General features: G+C 46.0%; 1 protein-coding gene across 8 annotated transcripts in view; it reads right to left on the bottom strand.

The window, feature by feature from the left end:
* ERC1 (ELKS/RAB6-interacting/CAST family member 1) overlaps positions 1–26,987 on the bottom strand; it is a 2,866,486-nt gene that overhangs the window by 2,500,228 nt on the left and 339,271 nt on the right. For all 8 annotated transcript variants that reach the window (XM_069628613.1, XM_069628618.1, XM_069628615.1 and 5 more), the window contains exon 3: positions 3,524–3,940. In XM_069628613.1, the coding sequence (XP_069484714.1) occupies positions 3,524–3,940 (417 nt within the window). The remainder of the gene's footprint in view (positions 1–3,523; positions 3,941–26,987) is intronic.

Raw genomic sequence — 26,987 nt, 5'->3', positions numbered from 1 at the left:
AAAAACATTTCAAACACCAAATAAAATCCTGAACACCTTAATAATCTATGCTTTGTCTCCATCCTTTGAGTGTTTCAAGGAAGCAAAGAGAATCTACTGCTATTTGTAATATAATTTACACTACTACACCCAATTCATGGTGTGAAAGCAATAGCAGCCATGCAAAGAGAAATAAAGTCCAACACACATACGAACGCATCAGCCATTTCCTAAAAGCACCCAGACCACTCAGCCATATCACAGCTTTCCTGCATCAGTGTGTTTAAATAGTCTAATATGGTGACAGAGAGCCTTGATTTACATTAATCGTTCAGTAAAGTCAATTGACATTTGATTAGTCTACTTTTCCCGCGACATGCATGCAACAGGCCATTCAGTTTCTCTTTAGATGGGGTTGTGACCATTGCATTTATACCACTGGAATAACAGAGCAAAATCTTCAAACCATTCTTCAAAGCTATTTTTAGCTGGTTAATATACATTGTTCATACTGATGATCAAAGTATCAGAGCCAATGGATTAAACTGCGTCTTTTGCCAGCTCAGAGCTATTCGGTTTCCTGGGCTGGTAAAGTACGGTAGCTCCAAAATTCTCTGTCTTCAATATGGAGCGCCTCAAAGCTGTCCTTGCTCTTCTTTTGTACATACACTACCCTCATCGGCTCTCAATCTTTACCATTTCTATGCTGATCACCCAGATTTTTCTTCCCTTCTTTTTGCTTTCTGACTTACTTCACTGTACTCCCTCCATCAGCCTCATCGTTATTCATCCTTGGATGAATACCCATTTTCTTCACTTCAACCCTGCCAAAGGTAAGGTACTACTTTTTCCTTCTGTCCCTCTCCCAATGCCTTACCCTCAGCACTTCTTTCTCTTGATGTGCTTGTAATCTTGGCACCACCTTTGAGTATACTCTCGTCTTTTACTAAAGTGCATGCTCCTGTTGCTTTCACCACTATTTGTAAAGATTGCCCTGTTCTTTCCTTTAATGCTGCTAAACTCCTTATCACTTATTTCTTCACGACTTGACTATTCTACTCTCCTAATAAGACTTCCAGTTTACCAACTCGCTCCACTTTGTTCGGTCTGCAATTTCACTCTGCAAGCTCTTTTTACACCTCTCTAAATTCTCTTTGCAAACTCTTGGCTTCCCTTTGACTCCTTTCTCCTTTGCACTGTACATTAATGTATTAACAGGCTCAATTCACTAGCTTTCTTCTCTGCACTGCAACCAAAGACCTGCTCAATCAGTGCACTCACTCCGAATGCATCTTCGCTGTTACCAAACCCCTTATGGTCAAGCCTGCTCTCACTTTCAACTCCTAAGCACTGGAATAAGTTGCTTCTGTCCATCAGGTGTTCCCCATCTTTTTCAGTCTTTCGTTCTAGTGTTCAAAGTTGCTTCCCTTCTTCTTGGTTATAATTCTTTTTATTATCCTTGAATTTTCCTTGTGACATTTCTTTGCACACCTAATGAAGATTGGGCAGCATTTTGGCTAAACTGCTATATAAATTCAATACAATACCAATGGAAATGTTAGTAATTATTTCTAGAAATCATCCATGGCACAAGTCACAATATAAAACAGAATATCATTACAGAAATAACCCAATGTGGGTATTTATAATAAACACAAAATGTAGCAGTCTTCAACCTCATTTCCTGACATGATTAACTTTACTTTGTCTGCAAAACCATAATCTAAGACATAATTCTGGATGGAAATTAGACTTCTGGCCAGACAAGGAGGCACACATCTTTACCTAGGTGTTCCAATATTTTCCCACAGCAACAAGTATAACTGCAAATATTGGAACTTAACATTCCCAAAATGCATAAAACCATGCATCTTCTTCAGAATGCTACCATTACATTATTATTTCTCACTGGACAGTTAAGCATCTCTTATTCATTCAAATTTGTTTTGATAGCAAAGGGGTTAGCACGCCAGAATGCGTTGGGTGGAACAGGTAGCTAGAGAATGGATCAGAAAAGCGAAAGGATGGGTTTCAAGAAAAGAGGCCTACAAACAGAAGTAAGGCAGATGAAACTGCCTTGACTCAGTTTTGAAAATGAGGTGATGTGGTGGATCCGGATGTCCTTTTTGTACCTTGCTTCAGTGAAAATAAAGACGAGACTCTGATTTTAAAGGTATGCGTTTTGCTCTCACTCAAGAGTCGATGACTCAAAAGAGCAAGGGTGCAGCAGTCTACCATTCAGGCCCGAATAAGTACACAGCCCTTGCAAAGATGTGTTATGAAGATGTCAGCTGGGGCAGTGTTGGCCAACTGGATAAAAAGGCCAAGTTTTAGTGCAAAAGGAGACTATGGGTACTCCATTTCAGGACTTTCTAAACTGAGTGGAGACCTCAGCTTTGACAGGGTTGTAGCTCTGAGACAGAGTTGGTCCTGGGATCAAAAGGCCCTGTTTTCAGTTTGAGTGACGGAGGATGATGCGCCAAACCACAAACTGATTTAGATGGGCAGATCGGGAACAGAGTAACAGAGGTTTCACATAAAGAGGTAGGGCGACTAATGGGGAATATGAAAACACTGGTAATATTTTAACACAGAAAATATCAATCCGCAAAATCACCACAGTTGGTGCTCTATGACATTCCCAGAACTAATAGCTAAAGGGAATACAAATTTAAATAATGCTGATAATTCAGATCAGTAACATCCGTGCATCAGTTTCCCTAACCACTTGTACGAGTTTTATTTAATCTTGAGAACATGTGAATGTTATGCCGATATGTTGCTTTTTTGGTATTTTTAGTAGAAATAACATATCTTACAACAATCTATATAAAATAAGAACAAGCTTATTTATTAGGTACAGAACTATATATATATTTATTTTTTTTAAAGAGGGGATCGGGATCCTATTTTGTGATCAGTAGAGAGGAGATTTATATGAGTACTGAGAGGCAGTGCTCCTGCCAAAACACTCAGTTCATAGTCTTCCACATTCTGGTGCCAATGACGACTAAACCATCCCCCTTAATCTAATACTGCACACTTCTACTGTACTTGAACTGAAAATTGACCCACTAATTTTTCCATTTCTTTGTCTCCAAAACTGCAGTCGGGGTGTGTTAAGACTGCACACATGATACGCTTCCTCAATATAAAAGCAAATCTAGTCTACGATGGTTGCCATTTTTGGTCTTGGATTATGGGGTGGGTATGAATTAATAGGCTAGGTTAGCTTTCTAACTGTGCACAGCAGTTTGATACTTTCTGCAGATAATATACAAAACACATCCCTCAAAGATTTAAAAGCAGGCAAGGCGCACTCAAAACGATAGGTCTTCAACATCAGTTTAAAATAAATAAAGCAACTCAGTTGAAATAAAGGAATTCAAGGTTCTTCACGGTGGCAGAAACAAAGCGTTCATCTCTGCGTACAAATACTTGCAACTGCAAACTAAGCACCGTCCTATTTCAAACCATTGTCAGAATTTCAAGGAATATGGGATTTGAGGCCAGTTTTGCATACAATGGAAAGATAAGAACTAACCTCTCTAAGCATATTGCTTTCCTTCTCCTTTTGATCGAGCAAGCTCTCCAGGTGGTGGACGTGCATTTCAGCCTCTGCCAGGCGCCTGGTCCTCTCATGGTCTTCCTCTGTGGCCTTGGATGACAGTCCTTTGCTCTGCAACATCTCAAGTAGCTTTTTGATGGACTCGTCCCGAGCATTCAACGTCTGTTTCTGTGTCTCAATGCGTAGCTCCATCTCTTCTAGTGTTTTCCGCAGCAGGAAGAGCTCCTTAGCCTGGCGCTCATGCTCAGCATGAAGCCTTTGGAAATTCTCCTCTGTGAGGTCAGCCACAAAGGGCTCATTAGTCCTGCTGTTACTGTCCTGTTGAAAGAGCTGGTTCAAGTCCCGCTGTATCCGCAGCTCATCCTGTAGCGCCTGAATGGTCATCTGCAAGTGCTGCAATCAAAGGGGAAAAATATTAACTTACTTTACTCTAGGACAACAGTATAAAAAATAAAAGAATCTGACAGTAATACACTGGGAGGGCATATTTCAGACCCCATTCACTAAATATACGCCCAAAAATCCTAACGCTAAATGTAAACTTCAAATATGCAGGTTGACTGGATTCACATTCTCTGTATCACAGGCAAAGTCTGAAGACCGCACTAGAGCATGACTTCTTTCGACTTTGTTTAGATGGATAGGTCTATATGCAAATAAACAGTATTTAAATGGATCAAGTCAGAGACAATATAAATATGCAAATATGAAATCACACAATACCCCAATAAAAGTGACAGAAGAAAATGCCAAGATTGTGGCATCAACACACTGACCATTCGCCCGGTATTGCCACTTCTCCTCAAGCGGAAGCCCTTTCCCATGAGGCTAATGAGCCGCTACCCAATAGTCCCTCCAGGGGAGGTTTAATGAAGGAGGACCTCATGGGGAGGGACTCCCCCTCTGGGGATAAGGACGATCACACGAGATACAGCCTGTTGACCAACGTCACACCCCAACCTTCCCTAACGGCCCCCTCCATGCCAAACAACTTGCTTGAGAATAGACCCATGCATTGCTGTAGTGTAGGAGTGACAACAGAAAGTACCAGGATGAAGAAGAGCACAGAAGACTAGAGGATTACTGACTGTGCTAGTACTGGTACGAGGTGGCAGAGGATGCATGAAGATCAATCCATCAAGAACAAAAAAGGACTTTGATAGTCTGCCAGGGCGGGACTGGCCACATCGTATAAGAAAAGAAGGACTAGAGACTTTGTTAAGCCCAGCCGGGAGAGGCAGCAGGTGTAGAACCAGTCCAGTGCAGGAGTTTCAAATCCTGTCGGCCCGGGGATGCCGAAGCAGAGGACGCTGCAAACCGCTGAAGGAGTTCCTCCTGGGTACAGCTGAAACGAACCCGAACAATAAGCAGGAAATGAGCAGAGCAGACCAGTAGATTGTGGAGGCTCTGCAGTGCTGAGGAAACAGAAGAGAGACGCACACCAGTCCCAGGAAGCCCCGGTGGTGTACCGAAGTCCCAAAGAAGGCAACGGGAGGTACAAGAGTCGCAGAGGCGACACAGGGGTTGAAGAGAGGCTTGAACGGCTTTCTGCCTGCCCAGTTGTAACAGTCAAACTATTGGGGAGGGTGGACCGAGCATCTGAGCAGATGTTCCTCGTGGCAGTGGCAGCAACCACCCTAATGACCACCAGAGAAGGGTCTGGGACCCAGACATAAATGTACCAAGCAACTGAGGAAAGCATCCTCGTCACAATGCCAGGGAAAAGTCCACTGAGGTCCCGAGAAGGACTTGGGACTTTGCTAATTCCACAAGAAGGGGGTGAAAGAAATATTAAGTGAAGAGATACGGAGTGAAGCCAGGGGCAGGGAGTCATTCCCCCTGGATTTGTGTCAACTATATTAGAGAAGGTGAATCAATACCAGGAGAAGGAAGACATTCTTCTGGCCCTGAAAGTGGAAGAAACCGAAAGCCTTTTTGATCAAGAGACACCAGGGGAAAGGAGTCTTTCCCCTTGACTTTGGTGTGAACTATATTGAAGTGTGGGAACCAATACCAGGATAAGGGAGTCATTCTCCTAGTTCCGAAAGGTGACCGGTGCAAAGGTTTGTTGGGACCACACCACGGGAAGGGAGTCAATTCGCCTGGCATCCTTTTGCCAAAGAACAATTCTGGGAATACCACCCAAACACCAGGAGAAGGAAGTCACTCTCCTGGGGAAATAACTGTTGAATTATTCTTTAGATACAGTGTGAGGGATAGAAGTAAGTTGTGACACAGGACGGTGGAGTTTGATTTCGACTGACATTATGACAGATCCTTTAGTATTGGTTTGAGGCAGGAAAACCCCTCTTAGAAGATGGGGATAGTGAGTGTTTTCCTTTCTTGATGAATAAAAAGTTTTGCCAATCAGAATGCCACACTTGTGTCAGCATCCTTCTTCAACACCCTGACAACACATACTGAGAACTTACTATGTACATCAGTGATATGTATTGAGAAAATGTGCTTCTACAATTAAGTGCACCATACCAACCCATAATTAGCAGCAATGTTTTGAATCTATCCAGGAGATCGATAGGATTACAAGAAATCCCATAAGCCTCCTCATTCCTAACAAAATATCCCTTTGAAAAGGTGATCACAGGTTATGTCAATCTGCTGTTAGGGATCATCGGGAGTGTAAGAGTAAAGTGCTGTTTAAATGGTGAACAGTTCACTGCTAAAACAGTATGTACTGCAATTGCTGGGAATGCATGAATCTTGGGTAGTAGAGTAGCGCGCCAATCAGCACAAGGCATACATCCACTTTTGCTACAACAAGTACTGAAAGCATTCAAACTCTGCTTTTAGGGGTGGCAAATGATCCTTTTAATGTCAACTCTGGTGTGATGTCCGGCCCTTTATGATAGGCATGGAGCAGACGGACGATTGACTAAACACTTAGGCAGTATAGGTTTTACTGGATGAAAGAACCATTGGTAGGCTTTCTCGCTCCCTTTTATTACCTTGGTCATATGGGCCATCAGGGATACGCTCTCCCGTGTTCCAAGGTCATCTGACCATCACATCCCTCACCAACTCAGATAACAAACACAACTAACTGATTTAACTAGGTAATGTTTTCCAGTCGATCAGCTGGCACCAACTCTCTTACTGTCCCTTCTCCTCTCATCTTCCCAGCCCGCTTGCTCGTAGATGGATCCCATGCAGTATAAATCCATGCAGTAGCGTGGATGGAGCTAGTCGCTGCCGGAGTGAGTAGCGGCTGCTTCATTCCCTCCTCGGGGTGTTTTCCATCTTGGGAGCTGTCGGCTCTTCTCAACTCGGTGTGAGTTTGCAGTGTCTGTCCAGGCGACTTTGCCATGCTGTCCGACTGGGGCTCTTGATCTGGTGGTGTGCGTGTAGTTGGTGTCGGTAGGTTCTCCGGGGCTTCCTCCCAAGTGGTTGCTGGTATTCGTTTGAAATGGGATGCATTCTGTGTCACAAGCTTGGGTCCTCAGGATGCCCTCACCATTCCATGATTCTTGTGGGTGACGATCCACGCTTTTGATTCCTATGGGAGAGCCATCTTCCTGGGAGGGACGCAGTTCTTGACTAATGCTGTGTCTCCCCACTTGTAGCTGGCTGGGCATTGCACGCCTTGCTCTACTCTCCCTTAGGTTGTGTTCCTGTCGTCGCTCGACTCGCTCTCTGTCCACCTGTGGTGGCCTCCAGGGGTGGATAGGGACTCCAAACATGAATGTTGCTGGGCTAAGGTGGAGGAGTGCAGGGTTTGCCTGTATGATCAGAGGAAAACTGTAGAGCTCCAAAATCCAAGGTCGGTCTTTGTGTTTGGCTATCCGCACTACTTTGTTGATAGAGGACATGAACCTTTGAGCGTCCCAGTTAGACTGGGGCCAGTATGGCGTGATGTGATTGTGTCGTAGTACCATGTTGTCGACACCTTGAGTTCTCTGCTCCCAACGGCGGGCCATTGTCACTCTTAATTGAGGATGGCATACCGTGAATGCGAACATCTTTTTCAGTGCTGTTACAGTGGCCGTGCAAGTGGATCTCAAAGGCTTCACTTCTGGGTATCTCGTAAATTTGCCCACGAGGAGATATGTATCGTTTACAATGGTACAAAAGTCTATGCTGACTGTGTCCCATCTCTGTTCACTCTGGGGTGGACTGGCACTTGCGCTTGGTTCCGGGGGCCCTACACAGTGAGCTGCTTGGCATGACGTGCAGGTCTCCAGCAGTGCGATGACCTTTTGCTGAATCTGTGGCATCCACACCCTTGATTTGAGGAATGCTCGTGTTTTTTACTATCCCCTGGTGGCATTCATGCGCTAGCTGGAGTGCTCCGATTTGCAAGCTGACGGGTAATAAAATGCGGTGCCCTTTTAGTATTAGCCCTTCGGGTGACACCGACAGTTCGTGCCTGATTCCGAAAAGGCTCTGCATCAGTTCTTGAGCTTGTGGGGTACGTTGGGCCACCGCTGTGAGGTAGTTCTTCCATTCTCCTGTTAGTATGGCCTCTTTTGTGATCTGGACACAGGTGTCCTTGTCAGTTTCCGTTATTTCGTGCAAGTGCATCGCTTTGGGCTGGGCACAGGCTATTATGTGACAGACATGTTCTTCCGTTTCTTTCACAGCCTCTCACTCCGTCACATTAGCCAGTAAAAAAAAAAAAAAATTTGCATTTATATAGCGCTACGTACCCTCAGGTATCGGAGTGCTGCTTATTATTACCCACGGTGTGTGGTGCTCATTTATCGACCTCGGAAGGATGAAAGGCTGAGTTTGGCCCTGCCGGGATTCAAACCTGCGTTAACAAGCTCTGCACGGATGTCAAAGCGAGCGCTCTAATCGCTGTGCCACTGGACCGGCTTAGGTGTCACAACAGAAAATCAGCCGGTATGTCTACCCCTGCTCGGTATTGCTCTTCCATGTCAAATTGCTGAAGCTGGAGCATCCAGCGTTCCATTCTTGTTGGTGGGTGAGGCGCGGATCCCTTGGATATGGGCAGCAGTGACTTGTGGTCTGTTTGCACCTTGATTGGGTGCCCTATGAAGTAGACATGGAAGTGTCGGCTTCCCCACAGTATGGCTAGTGCTTTTTTTTCAAAGTGTGCGAAGTTCCTTTCTGTCAGTGTGAGGGCCCACTGGCAAATGCAATGGGGTGTATGGTCCCGTGTCAATCTTTTTGCGTCAGCACTGCTCCGAACACGACCGGGCTAGCGTCTACTAGCCGTTCGGTCTTGCAGGACGTATCAAATAAAAACATTCTGGCGTCTCCGGACAGTGAGTCTTATTCGTTGGAATGCCGCCTTGTGTGTCTTGTTCCACTCCCACACGATTTTCGTCTTGGTGAGTTACCGCAGGGATGTGGCTGTGGTGGCCAGGTCAGGGATGAACCTTCCACAATAGGTCACCATCCCGAGGAAGCTGAGGACCTCTGTAGCGCTGGTTGCCGCTCAGACCTTTTTGATGTCCGCCACCTTGCTTGGGTCAGGGATAATCTCTCGTTGAAGACCTACCCGAAGAAGCGGATTGTCGGCTTTACAAATTCACACTTCTATGACTGTAGGGTGAGCCCTGAGTCTTCAAGTCGCTGGAGTACCGCTGCCAGTCATGTTCTTTGTCAGGTTTCCCGTAATCCAGAATGTCGTCTCTCACATTTGTGACCCCAGGCAGATCTTGAACCAACTTCCTTATCTTGTGCTGGAAGACTTACTCCCCGGATGAGATCCCGAAGTTGAGTCCGCGGTATATTTGTAGTCCCAATGGTACTCTCCGGTCTCTGACAGCTCTTGGCTCCACAGTGGGGTCATTGTGCAGCTTGACTGTACGTCCCTTTAGGCATCAAATTCCCTGGAATAATTTCTCGTGCTTTTCCAGTAATCGGTCAATATCTCGTGTGTGTATAGCAAAGGTGACGTGAATGAGCTTCAGTTTCTCTGCTGTTGGGCAGCTGAGTAGCGTTTCAATCCCTGCATCTACTATGTATATGCGTGTTCTGCAGTTTTCTTCCCCATATACGAGTCTCGTTTGGAAGGAACATCTCACAGGTAGCTGTTTCTTACACCCGCAGGCGAAGTTCTTCATATTTGTTGGCCGGCATGACATTCACTGACCCTCTGCATCGTCTACAAGGCTTTCTGGGGCCTGGGACCGCACTACCTCCAAGCTCTCTTCCTAAACATCTCCCTTCTCGAGCTCTCCACTCATCCACCTCGAACTCTGAGGGTTGTCGCCTTTCCAAGCAGAGAGTTTGGGGCAGATCCCTTTCTTCGGCTGGGGCCACCTTCTGGAACAGCCTCCCTGCTTAGCTCAAACTTGAGCAGAGCCACCTCAGGTTCTGGAAGCAACTCAAGACCTTCCTCTTCGCTTCCGGTTTCTCTCTTCCTATCCCATGCTGATGACTCGGTCCTCGCACTGGTCTCCTGGCCACCCTCTGCACTTGGGCCCAGGTCCCTGCATGTCCAGTTGCACCTCACACTGCTTCTTGGCTCCCACAGCACTTGAGGTCTGTACCTGTAACCCTAAAGTCCCCTCTCTCTGCACTTATGAGCCACCCATTGGCTGCCCTTTCTATTACCTGCACTTCTCCCCCCAGCCCCTGCTTGGCACTTCTCCTCCCCCACTTCCCTGAACGTGTGAGATCTGAACGGCAAAAGGCCCAGTAAGATCATTGTATTGTCCTCCTTCTGTTTCCCCCTCCTTGTCTTGTCGCGCCTAGAAACACTGGTGTACAGGCACGTTATAAATGCCATATCATACCGTGGTCCCGGTGTCCATCATCATCATCATCTTCAATGGTGTCTCGTCTGCCATCACTACACAAGTGCGGTGTGACTTGTGCTCCGTGTACCGTTTCCTCTTAATGGTTTGACTGTTGAGATCATGTGCATTCTTGCTCTCCTCGTTCTCTTATGTTGGGGTGTCTGGTCTGGGGAGAAGTCCCTGCTCGACTGTTCACCCTCACAGTTGCTTTCGTCGTCCTCAGCGTCTACTGCTCATGCTCGTAATCACAGTCCGATGTATGTCCTTGTTGATTGTCACTGTGGTTGGGGTTCCTGTTGGCGGGCCAGTGTCTGGGGGTATCTCTGGTGTGTATCTCTCCTCCACTTCCTGGACGTGTCAGGCGTTTGCAGCTCCTTTGGTCCTCAGACACACTGCTGAAAAATGGTTCAATTTCCTGCATTTGTGGCATGTGGTTCTACATGGCTCTTATGTGGTTGTCCTCCGCACCACGGGCAGTTTCCAGGTTTCCCAAGTGCTAGCTTCTCCCTTATCGGAAGACGTTGATGGTGGTCATGCTGTTCCCTGGTTTTCTGTGTCGAGCCACATGCTCGTCGGTTCTTTCTCTCTGGCATCCCATGCCGAGGATTTGTTTGAAGGGTAGGTGTGTCTCAGGTAGTATTGTTCTGCTGAGCTTTTCCGAAAATAAGCCATGGATGACCTGTTGCCGGACGGCAAAATTCTTCATCCAGGAAGTTGCACCCAAATTGCCTTCTCCGAGAGGCGGCTGTGAAAGTAGTTGATGTTCTCATTTGGTTGCTGTTGTGCCTGGCTCATCTTGAATCGCTTGAAGTTTGGACTCTGTTGTGGGTGGACTTTCCTTGTCAACACCATTTTTGCCATGTCGTAATCGTCTTTGGTGCCCCTGTTCAGTAGTGCATTGAAAGATCACAGTGCCATCTTGCCTAGGATAAGCATCAACAATGTCCGCTATTCTTCTGGGTTTAGGACTTTCCTCCATATCATGCCGAGTTCGAATTGCTGAATCCAGAGTTCGCAGCAGAGTGCCGCTCTGTGCCCAAATGGTTCAAACTGCTTCAGGAACGTGCCTTGGATTCTGTCCAGCCAGGTGCTGGTTTCAGGGTTCTGTCCTTGGCCTTGGGCTCTGGCTGGGGACGCAGCTGGGTCAGACGCCATGTTGTCTGTCTGCCTTTCGGTCTGCAACGCTTGCTGAATGAAGTGTCTGTCCTGTGCTCGTCACCCTGCTTTTGGGTGAGGACTAGAGTGAGGTACCCTGGCGTGGTTGCTTTCTTTAGTTATCGCTGCAGCGTCGCACCTTTAGCTCTTGCGTGGTACTCGAAGTGTCCCCTGCAGTGTCCGCGAGGTGCCTGGTCCCTCAGGCTGCTGCTCACGTGCAGGTCAGCAGGGCTTTCTCTGTGTGGGTGGCAGCGCGATGTCGCCCGGAGTAGTGCCGAGTCTGTGCGACTTTGTTCTGGCAGGGTGGTGTTTCCCCTTTCTGCTTGTGCAGGAGGGATTTTTTCTTTTCCCTGTTGGCCATTCCTTCTGCCTTGCTAGGGTGACACAGCCCTTAACTGGCAGGCCCTTTGTTTACAGGCAGGCACTGCAAAGGGATTGGGTGAGATTGGGGCGTGGCTTGGTGCTTCCGCCCGTACTGACACCAGCACTCGTTCCGCATTGCGTCTTCGTTGATGCCTGTTCAGCCCAATGTCTGTGCTTGTAGTATGTGTTAGAGACAAATTTGCATGGATGGTGGCACGTCAAGCTCCAGTCAGCAGCTGCGAGTGCACCGTGTACTGCCGGTATTGGCATGGTGTCGGGTGTCTTCCCCCTCGTTCCTCTCTTGCACCGCAGCCGCACGGTGGCGTGTACTGTCAATGTTGCAGTGAGCGGGTGGTTACAGCATTCACGTCGGCGGGTGCATGCTCACACCGCCTCATCGCCATTGTAATGTCCGGACCTTTATCACGGGCCACAGAGCTGAGGGACGAATGACTAGACACTTAAGCAGTACAGGTTTTACTGAAGGAAAGAACCTTTGGCAGGCTTTCTCACTCCCTTTTATTACCTTGATCACATGGGCAAAAACGGCCATGCTCTCCCATGTTCCAAGGTCACCCGACCATCACATCTGGCTTAGATGTTTCTGCCACTTCAGTACAACCAGAATAAACCCTAAGTTCCCCAAGGTCTGTGTCTGGTACAAGAGGAGATGTATCCCATGCTCCCTTATTTCAACAGCCAAGCATGCATGTCCAAGTTTGGCAGGGGTCTGTTGAGGTGCAAGCTAAAAAGACTGGCACCACTTTTGTGGCAGAAGGACTGATGTTATTACGGTGTGACAAAACCCTGGGTCCCGCCACTGCGCCCAATGGGGAGCCCCTTCCCATGAGGTCAGGGTGGTGAGGTCGCTAACCGACAGTCCCCTGGAGTGGTACTCAGCGGGTGGATCTCATGGGGAGGGAAGTCCTCCAAGGGACCAGGAATGAAAGCCTAGGGAGAACGCAGTATTCACCCCCTCCATTACTGTCCCCTCTGTGATTGGACCCCACTCAGACCCCTCTTGTCCCCCACACCTCTATGTTCTTTAGTAGAGTAGATAACTTCATTAATCATACTGGGACTAGGGAGAGCAAGGCTTACCCAGGTAGAATACAAAGCATCACTGACACAAATAACAGGAAAAGAGACAAAAGTCAGCCGTTGAACCAACATACGCAGTACAGCTTACTAAAGGCAACCTCAATGATAAAAAGCAAGAAAGGACTGCATATTTTGTCAAGCTAGCCCTGGAGAGGAATCAGATGTCGGTACCGTGGCGAGGGACCCAGAGGAAAGAAGCAGAGACGCTGTGTAGGAGGAAAGAGTCTCTCCGGGAGATCCATACCACAGAGACCTGGCAGGTGGCAGGGAGAGAGAACCTGACCGGCGAAGCCTAAAGCGAAAAGGCGGGCAGCGGAGGATGCTAGAGAGACTAATGCTGCGGGGATGCCTAAGACAGGACACTGAATGCAGTAGTAGCACAGGAGCCGCGCTCTACTCCCAGCTTAGCTTGGAGCGTAGCCCCGAACAATGCTTTGCAAAGGTAGGGAAAAGATTCCGGACAGCTACTGGGTCACAGAGGAAGCTAAATAGATTAAAAGGGCACACACAAACACCGCGAGAGGTGAAAAGGGAGCACAGAAGAACTATACAGTTTGAAACCAACTTTGCAAAATATCCTATGTGGAATGGTACCTGGCAGGAGAGTATACCAGGTCTGTTCAATAGGAAAGTGATTGAAGCAGGGGGAGAGAGTCTGGGACCCACGGGAAGCCCCGATAGCACAACATGCCTGGTTCTGGGACCCATATGAAACCGGGCGAAGCCAGCAAAACAAGTACACAAGGGTCAAGGACCCGCACCAACGCGAAGAAACACAATCAATGGGTTGGGGCCCCAAATAGTCAGGGAGATCCCAAGAGAATATTGAGGGGTCTGGGACCCACAGAAGGGAAAAACCAACAGCAGAACAAGTCGGGGAGATCCCTCTGGGCTGGTTTGAGATATACGGTCCAATTAGAAGAGAAAGAAAGGAGCAAGTAACAAGAACAAGGTGTCAGGGACCCTTTGCCTAAGAGAGAAACACTTTTTGGAACTCTAAAATGTACAAATAAATCTGGCAGGATAGTGAACGAGACTTGATGCCACATTAGTGATCTAGGAACATTTGGAAATTGTGTTTAGTGAACAAGAGGTCCACAATGTAGCCTAGCAGGATAGTGAATCAGACTTGGCACTACATTGATGACATGGAGATATTTGGACATTGTGTTTTTTGTGAGCAGAAAGGCTACAGTCAGGCTGGCATAATAGTGAACCAGACCTGATGCTACGTTAAAGAGCTAAAGAAAGGACAGGGGAAGAGGCTCCCTTCTGACATTTGGGAGCTGTGTTTTTCTTTATCTGTGAAAGGACATTCAAGAAAAGAGCTTTTAAGTTAAAGATTAATTCACAAGGTTTTCCTATCAAGACTTCAAAATTTGAGTGTGTACCCAGAACGAGAAGTTCCTCCTTCTTGATCAAGAAGAGACCCAGTTTTCCTTAGTTACTTTAGAGTGTAAGGGACGAAAATAGGTTTTGGACACAGAACTGTGGACATTTTACTTTACGGACATCCTGACAGAGTCCTTAGAATTTCTGTTGCGGTGTGGCAACCCCTCCTAGTAATACAGCAAGATCGTTTTTTTACCTTTTAAAAATACAAGTCTTTGCCAACGAACATACCAGCACTGTGTCAGACTCTTACTTCTGCACCCTTACAATGGGGGTGGGGTTGCAGCCCTCACAAGTAGGTATGGGGCAAAGCCATGCTCAATTCCCCACGTTATAGAACCAGGCTGTTTCTCTGCCCAGCATACCCCACTGTATCTCCCACCCCTACAACGTTTGTGTCCTATGGTTTTAATGATGTAAGAATGATGATGGCAAAAGTGGAGATGATGAAAGTGGGGGTGAAGATGAATGCAATAGAAGTGATGGCCAGGACAGACTACATCCCCTTTTAAAAACTCACTGTTTTACAGCAAGAAACACAGATATTGCATCCAAACCAAGCAGTGACTCAGAGTAAGGGTTAGAGGGACAAAACGCCTGAAAAGGCACCTATCACAATCCTGCATAGGCAGATAATGTAAACCACCACAAGGAACTCACTCTCAACACTCTTTGCAACAATTTAGCGATCCCAAGATAGCAATGATGTACAACAATCAACGGCAGCACCTAACAGGCCATCACAGCAACCATTACCACCTCTAGCACATGCGTGCCTTGCAGAGTGCCATGTTCCCTCTTCTGCCTTTATTCAACAGCCACAGTGAATTGTGCCAAATCCAAGGTATCCGTCCCTTCCCCCCCAGAGGGGAGCCACCGCCTTTGAGTCTAGGGAGGTGAGCCCGCTGCACAAGACCCTCCCTAGGGTCTGGCCAGGTTGAACCACACTGGAAGTGACTTCCCCTTAGGGGACAAGGGCTCTCATTCCCACGAGGACCTCTAGACCACCCACAGTATCAGCATATATGTGACTGCCTTCCATAAAGAAGATCTCTTTAAGAAGAGCTCTGTGTATAACTGGCACGAGTGGATCAGAGGAAAAGGAGTGTACAGTGCGGTGGGGAAGCATCCTGACGTAATCACACCTTGGAGAGGTGGGCCAGGAGGAAGCTGGTTAACCCCAGACAGTTTGAAAAGCGAGGAACGCCAGCTCAAGACACCGGAGGCCCAGGTGAATCAGACAATGGAGAAGCCGCTGTGAGGACATGGAGAGAAAACCTGTCTGATGTGGTGGCGTGACCACGACCATCCCATGGTGAGCCAAACGCACATCTAGCAACACTGAGACCATTGCAGCAGGGAGCACGGTCAACTCCCACCCACTAGCATCCCTCGACCACAGCAGCTGACAGTCACAAGGAACGGAACGTTGGAGAAACCAGAGACCAAGAAAGTGAAGCAGATTACCCGAGCGAGTGCCGAACCCTGCAAAGTCACTCTGGAAAAACAAAGGTACAGGGATGAACAGGAGAGGCAGGAGGCTGCCGGGGCAATCTATTGTTAAGAGAGGAACACGTGAAAGGACTGAGGGTGACACTAACAGTAAACCCAAATAAGTCGCTATATGAGGAACAAATAAAGCGCTTTACAAACAAGGCTGAGTGGGAAACAGAGGAACAGTGGAAACAAATAACCTGGGAAGAGCGAAACAACCACAAGAGCTCAGTGTTAATGAGTGCTGAAGACACTGCATATACAAGTGTAATACGAATTATGATTTGAAACTGCCAAATAAATTGAATAAGCGCCAGAAGCTAGTAGACAAAACCCAGGAGAGGGGGATCCTTACAAAGATAAAATCTTACAAAACCTAAGAAAGGTTGGATCTCAAGAACGTGAGAAACCTGAAAGCAAAGTAAAGACTGAGATAGTATCAGGAGAATCGTTATAAGCATAACACTAAAAAGAGTAAAAGATCGATGAACAGTTGGGATGAGTTACAAGAGCTCATGAAGCAAACACCAAGAGTATCAGAGAAGATCAGTATAAGCAACATATTCCTAAAAGATATTTTTGACAATACATGGAGCCAAGATAAATACCCTGAAAGAAAACTGCAGTCAAGAAGGCACAAAGGGAATCAACCAGGAGATGACATTCTTTTAGCCAACTTTGGTTGTTTGCATTAGTGGCAGGGTCAGGCAGAGTTAGGTTTAGGACTAAGGACATTCACTTTGGATTTCCTGATGACAGATTAGCACCTTTAGTTACTTTACAAAGGCAGGCAACCCCTCTATAAATAGGGGAAAATAGGTATTTTCTTTATAATTTCATTAAAAAGAAAGTCAATATGTCCAGAGTGGGTCAGACTCCACCTTCCGATCGGCCACAGAGTCCACAGCATATCTACAGGGTGAAATTTGTAGTGGGTCCAGAGCAGCATCTTGCCACCTGAACTCTGCGCAGAAAGGTTTTCTCCCATGGGGAGGCAGGGGCACATCGGGGCACATTATTGCTGTAGCATATGAAGGGCCATCATGCACAAGACTGCAACCAACAAATGACATGGCATACCCCAGGAACCAACAAAAGCTTGGCAGCATGCTGATACTGCCCTGCATTTTTAACCCAGGCTTGGAGGTGTGTCATTCCTTCAGCAAAGTGGTGTCTGCCAGCTTCACCAACAGCACCCAAACACAAAGTAGTGGTAAAGGAAAAATGTCTATGCACCAACTCAGAAGCAGCAAGCCATTTAAGCTTAGTCAGAAATACCATCATAACTTCCACATGGCCAGCTGCTCAATGCTAAATTGGCAATAGACTTTGGACCATACACCTTTGTTGAAAACAAAGGTTTCAGAGATCAGGTGACAAGTGCTGAATTCCACTGGGAACTTCCCTGCAAGGCTGTATGCAGTGGCATAACAAAATGTGAGGACCCCCTGCAAGCCCTGCTGAGGGGGGACTCCCCCTACGCTACACAAAGAAACAAAGGGCATGCAACAGACACCAGGGGCCGGCCTGGGCTGCCAGGCATGTGCAAACTACTGTGCTGCTGACGGGAGGTGTTGAGCATTGCACTAGATGAAAGCTGCATTTTTTTAAAAAATCAAACCCTGAATCTTTCAGTTAGTGTAGGAACAATTGGGTGTCAACATCTGTCCCCTGGTGCCCAAAAGTGGCATCCTTCATTGTGCGCAAACCAGTAAAATCATTAAGAGCATGCTAAGGCAGCGGTTTGGTGCCAGGAGGGTGGGCAGATTCCTGAGGACGCACTGGCATTGTAAACCATTCCAAATGTCAGTGGTAGCAGATGAACATTTTTAGTGGCGGGGCATTAACATCTCCTACAAATTAGTGTGAATGACTGAGCGTAGTGAGGAAGCCCTAGTAGTGTAGTAGGTCTGGGGGCGGTTCTCTTGGTTAAACATTTTTTAAATAGCCCATTTTATGGTAACGCTTTTGAAGAAAATGTGGTAAAAAGTTATATTGCATTGTGTTCTGTAGGTTAACATGAAAAGTAGATACTATTTTAACAGCACATGGGAGTATTTTACAAAATGTTCATGACGCCCATGTCCACAAAATGCTCTAGCATTTCCACTTTAAGTCACTTTTATGAAGCTGCAGCCACAATATATCTATGCAAATAACGGACATTGTAAATATCTTTCATATATCTGGAGACAAAATCTATGCCAGTAATGAACATTGTAAATACATTTCATGATGCTATGTCGACTGTAAATTACTCCCATGAATGAGCAGCCACCAACTATGCCAGTGTGGACTGCAAAATCACTTTCATGAACATGCAGAATACAATATATGCTGTTATGGGAACTGTAAATCTTCCATGAAGCTGCAAACACACTCTGCAAGTAACCGCCAATAAAAATCACTTATTTTTTTCAAACTCCTGATAAAAACAGCCAACAGGGCCTTTTAACCTTTTTGTTGAAATGGGCCCCTGATCATCAGTTGGGACCCGTGCAGCTAGGCCATGCTGGCAAACTTATGACCAAATAACATGCCACTTTAATTCAGGACATTAAATCTGCACTTTGCCATCACCTCCCTTGAGCTTCTTGAAGTATCAAGCAACGTTCTTATCACCTAGTTGCCTTTTCACTCGGGTTTCCTGTACATTAAGACCCTGCTGTCAGAAATCAATGAAAAGCTTTTCAGGGGACATTTTTTGCATTTCAGCTCCCAGCTGGCTGCCTGTTACTCCCAAACCATCTCGAGCAGGTAGACTGTTTTTCACCAATGATTAATCAAACACCAATCAAGTGCAATATATATGCGGATGACCTGGTGCTGACTGATATAACACAAATAGGTCTTCAGCGCCTTCTTACAAGTCTGCAGGAATATATGATAGCAAACAAGCTGATAATAAAACACAGCGAAAACAAAAATATCGGTGGGAAACCTGAATTCAAGGAAAGATAAAGCCTTTAGATGGAAAGTTGTGGACATCCAAATCGCCTCTGTCAACTCGATAAGATACTTGGGCATCGAATTTAACAACTCTATTTGTGAACAGCACTGGGTCAAAGAATTAAAAGCAAAAACACTGATGCTTGCACGAAAAGCTGCGAAAATTAATAGGCAATTTGGAAAGTTTTCGCTGGAACCGGTCTTAAGATTTTATCTTCAAAAAGCAGTGCCAGTCATAACGTTCAGCACCGAGGCAGGGTGGAATATAGGTGAAGAAATCTGGCAAATGTGAGAAGGCCTCTTTTGGCGTTATGTATTAAAGCTGCCACAATCAACATCAATAACGATATTGCGTCATGAACTATCTTTAAACTCAATACATGGTAGAGTGGTGTGGAAATCTATCATGTCAATGCGCAAGATGGCCTTGAAGGCTCCAGCACCAGCCTACCAAATCTTCGCCAACAAGTATGACCCCAGTGATAATCTACTCAACTTGTGGTTTAGTAAGCTATTGTCATTCTTGGAAGCTGCAGACATAAGCAACTGAGAGATCATAAATCGCCCGCAATGTGCTAAAAAGAAATTTGATAATTGGGCATGTATGGTGAATCAAGAAAATCGTCAAAAAATTGAATCAATAAAATCTATGAAATGGGCCGCAAAAAAATTGAACAAGCAATCACGCTATCTTATGCTTTGTCCATCTCGGCATCATCATGACCAATTTCTCAGGTTGCTGCTAAACATTCTAAAAAAAAAAGAAATACCTTGGCAAAGGAATGATAAATCCATAAAAGATAACCTCTGCCGCTTTTGTGGAGAATGCACTGAAACCTTAAGACACCTGATCACTGAATGCATCCAGCTAGCAAATCAACGCTCTTTACATCTTGGAAAGTTTTCCCCTGTAGATAACAACATGGCTGAGTGGTGGATAAGCTGTATTTCTGGACATAACACCAAACTCGTCTGTGCACTCGTAAACTATCTGGATATGATTTTGGCAGTGGTTGTTTAATGCAGTATATCATTGGTAAATCTATAATTCTTACTGAATCTTTGAGCTGGGCAGTTCCTGGTGTGAAGCAACTAGAGAGTGAATGTAGGAAATAGGACTTGCCTCTAATTGTTATAAATGTATGTATGATGAACCTCTTGTTTTGAAACAAAAGTTGTGCCTTGTGCATAAACTGTAGTGTATTTCAAATAAAAAATAAAAGAAATGTTTTAAAAAAGTTACTTTATAATCGGCAGCTACTAACTGTCCCTTGCTGCATTCTTTTGACTATTGGAATAAGCATCAGACACGTGCCTCTGTTCTTTTACAGCAGTAGAGAAGGGACCCCCACCCCCAAGGCTATGATATAGCTTACACGTAGACCACTAGAATTCAAACCATGACAGAAATTTAAACGGGGCCAAACTAAGCAGTTCCCTGATTTGTGGGCCTAATAGGGCAACAGGGAGACAACACTATATGAACCCCTCAATCCATACCGCTCCATTGATCTATTATTCAAGACTTCAGAGACCTGATTTAACCATAGGAAGTTTTCTAATTTATCAAGAAAAACAAAGATAGCCTTATGTATATGCGGCTGTGCAGGCGTACGCGTGCACACACACACACACTCTTAGTATTTATTCACATGCATAGCTTTCTAGATCCAGACACATTTGTTTTGCTGATGTTAATTTAGCTGCTTATTGGTGACAGAAATTGTCAAATCAGTGGCAGCTGAGAACTACGAGAGCTTACAACCAGGAAGGTGAGAAGACAGGTTCTGCAAGATTAAGTGCTGCATCCCTTCCCAATATTCATTGGCACATTACAAAGCTACACAGAGAAAGAGGCACCGTTATTACCAGGGTACAAGTCAGGATCATGTCGGTGGACTGCATCTGCCCACTATTTTCAGTAATAAAAAAAATAAAATTCTGCCCATACTTAAAAAGCTGTGTGGCGGGATTCGAACCCAGGTTGTGCGGCTGGGAGGCCAGACACTTAGTGACTCGACCACTCGTACTGCTCATCATGGCTTGTAAAATGTCTTATATTGATATTTTGCACAAAGGACATGTTTTATTCTCCTTCGGAGAGGAGATGCTTTGTTACGGATTCTTTGACAAAAAAAAAAAAGGTATGCACCTTTTATACCTAGCCACAAATGTTATGGGGACATCTGTTCTCTTGGCAAATGCTTGTTTGTCCTGTACGCTTTCTGTAGTTGTGAAAGACAAACTGAAAGAAATGTGCATATTGCACTTTGGGATACATTTAGTTCCCATTGCGTGCAGCACAGTTCTCAGACTTATTTGTTTTTGGGTCTGACAGGAGGAAAAGACCTCTTGTAAAAAAAAGAAACTGCACTATAAAGTTTGATGTAACAGGTTTTCAAACACCAAAACTCAGGTCTTAAGCGTGCACATATATCAAATCTCACATGCACACACTGAAACACATTCAAACACTTGCACATTCTAGAAATACTTTTATACTTAGCGGTGCTCTTCACTTTTACACTATGGTGTTCCTGGTCTCTGGTCTGGGGCCTGGGCAAGCAATGACAGTGTCAGCTGTCAGGCGTGTTACCCTGATTCTCCTGTCGGCCAGCGCATGGGCGGGCCTTGCAACCAAAAGTACGTACAACACTGCTAAGTGAAAGAAAAGTGTGAGCTTTGCACTGCAAAAAAAAAAACCTGAAAAGGTGCATGTAGAGCCTGTGCAAAGCTTGTGCTTTTTTCAGTTTAAGGCAGCGCAGAGCTCGAGCCCTAACTTTGCTTGGGCCCCCTCTCGAGTACAGGACCTGCGGGGCCCCCGCACCGGTGGGATGCAAGGGATCCTGTTACGCCAATGGCTGTATGCTCATTGCATGAGGCAGTAGGTTCTTGCAATGAGAAAGACCTTTGACAGGTCAGAAGGTGGGAAAGTCTACTTCGCTAAGGCTATGTGGACAACTGGGCAAAGCACCGATTACATAGCTATAACCGATGTTCGGGAGCAAGGAAAGTCGTTTGAGCAGCTGCACGTTGTCCACCAACAACCCACTTGTGTATGCAAGGTTTTGATGCCGTGAGCCACACAGCAGCAGACATTGGGGGTAAAGTGGAGGAGGTTGTGGAAGAGTGGGAAAAACGTCAGCAGCTAGCATTGTGCTAGGTGGTAGAGAATGCTTCCAGTGTCATTGCTGCACTTAGTTCGGGAACACATGTGCCATGCTTTGCACATGTTCTCCACCTTATGGAGGCACGTTTTCATCACAGATTGCTCCCCTGTCTGATATTCATTCTGTGGCACACAAGAACCACTCTCATTTCAGCCAGTCATACTTTGCTTCGACACTGTCAACCACGCCATCCTCAAAGAGATTAGAAGGACTAGGGATAACAGCGCCTGCCCTACTATGGATCAAATCCTTCCTAACAAACAGAACAGAAACAATATGGATGAAACCTTGTAAATCCAAACCCAGAGACTCCACGTGCGGAGTACCACAAGGATCATCCTTCTCCCCGCTTCTATTCAACATCTACATGTACCTACTAATCAAACTCATCAAAAAACACGGCCTCACATGCTACAACTACGCAGACGATACTCAAATAATCTTCACCATACAAGACACCCGAGAAGAAAACACCACACTAGAGAACTGCCTTTGTGACATTCAACTGGATGAACCTCAACCATCTCAAAATCAACCCAGGCAAAACAGAGATAATGATTGTTTCAAAAAAGGGAGGAGACATCAACTACATCCCCTGGCCAAGAGAGCTCGGCAGCACACCAGAACCATCATCAACTGTAAAAAACCTAGGGGTCCTCATGGATGATAACCTCACTCTGGAGCCACAAGTAAACTCGGTAATCAAGAAATGTTTCTTCCACCTGCGAGCAGCAAAAACGATCCTACCGTTCCTGTCATTCACCAACAAAACACTTTCCATCATCGCTCTGATCATGTCCAGAGTGGACTATGCCAACAGTCTATACCTGGGCATACCCGAACGACTTGTAAAAAAACTGTAACGCATACAAAATGCAGCAGCCAGACTCCTTCTCAAGCTACCCAGAAGAGAACACATCACACCTGCGCTAAAAATACTACACTGGCTACCACTGAAATAGCGAATAAAGTTCAGGGCCATGTGCATCACGCACAGAGCAATACACAAACAAGGCGCAGAATTCCTAAGCGACAAACTACGCCTACACCAACCGACAAGAACACTAAGATCAAGCACTGACATACACCTGGAACCAAAACCCTACCACAGAAAAAAACTCGGAGGATCGTCTTTCTCTCACCAGGCACCCAAAACCTGGAATGACCTACCCAAGAACATACGGAATACAACAAACCACCAAGCATTCAGAAAACTCCTCAAATCATGGCTCTTCAAGGCATAACCACAACGGAGACGCACTAGAATGCCCAGACATCAAAAATATGATGGAAATAACTCCAACCTCGACCACTCTCAAATCAGACAAACACTCAAACCAAAGAACCAACCACTCGACAGAGCATAAAACATCAGGGAAAATAGCCACAAAGGAAGGCTGCAGAGACTGACCACATACGTAGACCCACACAAAAGCCCAATTGACTCCCCCACTGGTACATACCGGACGAACATAATCAGACCGACAGACGCATCTAGATAGACGTTGGCCTGCGTCGCATCTGGCATCGATTGAAGATTAACATGCCGGCACTTAGAAAAAACGTGAATGCTAACATGTGCCACACCTAGAGTTGTGAATAGCGGCCTATGTGGCGCTCGGATGGAGTTGTGAATGTTAGCATGCCCACAACTGGACGGGTCTCTGGACACTGACCTGCGCTGCATCTGGGTGGGAGTGTTAGTGTTGGCATGACCACGCCAGGATGGAGTGCTGGGCGCTGGCCTGCGCCGCGTCTGGATGGGAATGTGGAGGCCGACAGGTGCCGCACTCGGACAGAGCTGTGAATGTCAGCATGGTAAAGGTCAGGTAACCCACTGACCAATATAAGCTCAAACTCTGCATACTTATCTCACTCAAAAAACTCAACCATCTCTCGCACAACAAGCCGCACGCACTACACAACACTGCAACAACACATAAGCCGGAACAACAGCACACGCGGACTGACTCTGATCCGATACCCGCACCAAAGCTCAGCACCCGGTCTATACCGAGTTGATGCTGCCAACAAAACACCACTCCTCTCACTATCCTACTCCCTTCTTCACCTTACTAACCCATCCCACCTTTATCGTTTACAGATCCGCCGGAGCGCCTGGGGGCCAATTCCGTTGGTGGCAGTGCGCGGTACAAATACCTTTAACATTTAACATTTGCTAGAAATGCTTACAGTGTGTTGTCGGTGCAGCATAAACTCCCACACCACAAGCTAAAAATGTTAGTTTCCACCGGCTGAAATTCAGGTTTGCATATGCTTAACCAGTTGTGTGAGCAAAGCAATACTGTGAGTGACTAAAGTCAGTCGAGCATTGGATGGGGCCTCCTTCACCTGGACTCAGTCACAGCGCATTCATAATACCTGCTGTTTGCTAGGGTCCATTGAGGAAGCCACAGAGTGTGAACCAAAGCTTGTGTGACTGAGTGAGGTACTTCGATTGGTGTACTTGGTCGAAATAAACCAGTTAAAAAGACCAAAGGAACATGATAATACAGGCAAGTCAGATAGTACACAGCTTGTGAAAGAATGGCGGGCAATCTTTCAGAAGGACATAGGTAAAAACACATTAAAGAAAATGTGCAGTGTGTTACCGTGTTGCTGGGAAATTCTCTTTGACTTGTTGCCAGACTGAGGATTGCAGTCTTTCTACAATCACTGGCGCAGAGCGTGTTGCAGTGGGACAGTGGACGGTTGCACTCACAAATTCCAAATAGTGAGTAGTTGCCTGCCAGTTGACCGCTCTTAGTCACCTGCCATTACAACAGTTTGGTTGTTTACAGGCTGCTTGTGGAGCTCTAGGTCTTGCATTGCTTTGTTTGCTTATTTCCAACATAAACAGCTCTTTTTCCCCACTCGCACGTAAAGTGAAGGGGGGTGACTGCGGGCCTTGAGCCTTTGAACCCCCCTAGGGATAGATTGGGGATACTTTCTATATTGATAGAAGAAACAGAGTTTGTATAGGGAGACGACCACAATCTAGCTCGTGGCTGAGGAATTTCCCGGCTAGTGACCGTTTATTCAGGCTGGTGAGGAGGGGGGGTTACTAAGCAAAAACTCTTCACTCATTACAGCAATCGGAATTGGACGCTTCTGTGGCCGCGTCGTTTGCACTGGAATTACCTCTCCCAGCCTCCCCTGTACAAGGTTCTTTGGCCTCGGTTGCTGTAGAGTCGCATCCTGATGCAGGGCAACAAGCGGTTGTGGAAATGGCGGCTATTCCTACACTCCCAAAACATTTCTTAAAAAAGGGAACAAATTTGATAAACTCGTACTTTGCAAAATTGCAGAAGAATAACACCCGATTGCCAAACCCCCTCCACATCAGGGGTTTTGAAGGAACAAATGATTACACTTACAGACCCACAAACAGATGGAAACAGCTGTCTGTTGATCTCGTATCCTGTGAGGACACTGAAGCGGAAGTCCATGGCATGGATAAAGACTTATTTTTCAACATTCCTCCGATATTCTCGGAAGCTCAAGAAACTGATTCAGAGACCGACTCATCCATTACCTCTTATGAGCTAACCCCTGCCCGGCACAGCAACGGAGGTTAACTCTGGCAATTAAAACCTTCGATCACTCTGCACTTGGGGCATCGGACCCTATGTTATTGAAACTAATTCAGGCCCGGAGCTCATAACTATCTTTGAGAATATACAGAGAGGCTCCCATTCGCATGCAGTACTGCTTGATTTAATTTGGGGAAAATTACAAAATCTGTCTGTAACTTAAACTGCTGAGAATCCTACCCAAACCCCTTAGGAGGGCATGAGGTATCCTTGGATAAGCCTCAAGTTGCTCCGGTTTAGGTATTTATTGATAATGACCCCCAAACGGCTATTCTTAAGAAGGTACAGATGGTGAATTCAGGGGGGGCTGATGAAGCATGTTTAAAGGCTGCCCAGAATAAAGCTTAGCCATCTCTCAATCCAAAGGCAAAACCAAAAGTAAATATGGCACAAAAAAAAAAAAAAAAAAAATCTTGAGTGCTCAAAAATCCCGAATTCTATCTCCAAGGCTTTCTTTAAAATCAGTTACCCTCCCTCCGGGGAGACCACCGATGATAAACCCTTTGGGAAATCATGTTAGCATTTTGACGCAAGTAGGGATAACCCAGACATCAGACCCAACCCCTTGAAACTCCCAAAGCTATTGGCAGTGGGATTCCCCTTGTAAATATTAAGATTAGCAGCACTAAATCTGCAGTGCAAACATCTTTTCCTAAGGATAAACCAAAACAGTGCAACTTATCCACCCCCAACGCAGCAGATTATCCCTTGAGGGAGAAGGTAGGAACTACAAGGATAATTTGACAATGGGCTCCTTGAGAAATCACTTGAATGGTGCACATTCGATCTCTCCCCACCCCCTGTAACGTTGTGTAGGGCGTGGGAATTGGGAAAGCAAGACAATATGCCCCACAGGACTGGCAGGGGCTTGAAAGACACCCAAGCAGAACTTTATTGTGTAAACAAATGCTGGACATGGACCGTTGCCACACCCAACCCGTCACTAGACTTTTTATCCACGTTTCATCCAAACCGCAGAGGCCCCTTTTTACAAACTGACCATCAACTACTAGCTACCCATTTTGACACTGTGCATAACCTTGCTTTGCAAAATGATGTGCAGCAAGGCTTAGCGCCTGCTCAGCAGGCACAAGGACAGATAGACGCAGGAGGAGTGCAGATACAAACATTGAAAATTATATAAGGGTCTTGGCCTTGAAGAAATTAGGACATACCAAGGGATATTCTGAAAAGCTAATACAGCCGAAAGCCGCCTATCCCCAGGTTGCACCACAGCATAGGCATAGGGCACTAGCCATGTTCCTTTCATCTGGCTGCACACCGCCTTTAGCGAGCTGTGACAGCTGGATCTCAATTTAGATCTCTCTATATTTACAGCTAATAGGCAGGCCGTTTATCACATCGCTAGCATTAATATTGGCAGGCATTATGGGAACACAGGGCGCTGCTGCTGCCATGAAATTAGGCATGTCCATAGCATCCAATAATTATCAAATGGTTGAGAGCATATTTCTACCCTTATTGAAAGGAGAGT

Source organism: Ambystoma mexicanum, chromosome 12, assembly GCF_040938575.1.
Source record: "Ambystoma mexicanum isolate Mex_15411 chromosome 12, UKY_AmexF1_1, whole genome shotgun sequence".
In the NCBI taxonomy this organism is placed as follows: Eukaryota; Metazoa; Chordata; class Amphibia; order Caudata; family Ambystomatidae; genus Ambystoma; species Ambystoma mexicanum.
Note: the sequence above shows the minus strand (reverse complement) of the source record. Positions and strands in the feature narration are given on the sequence as shown.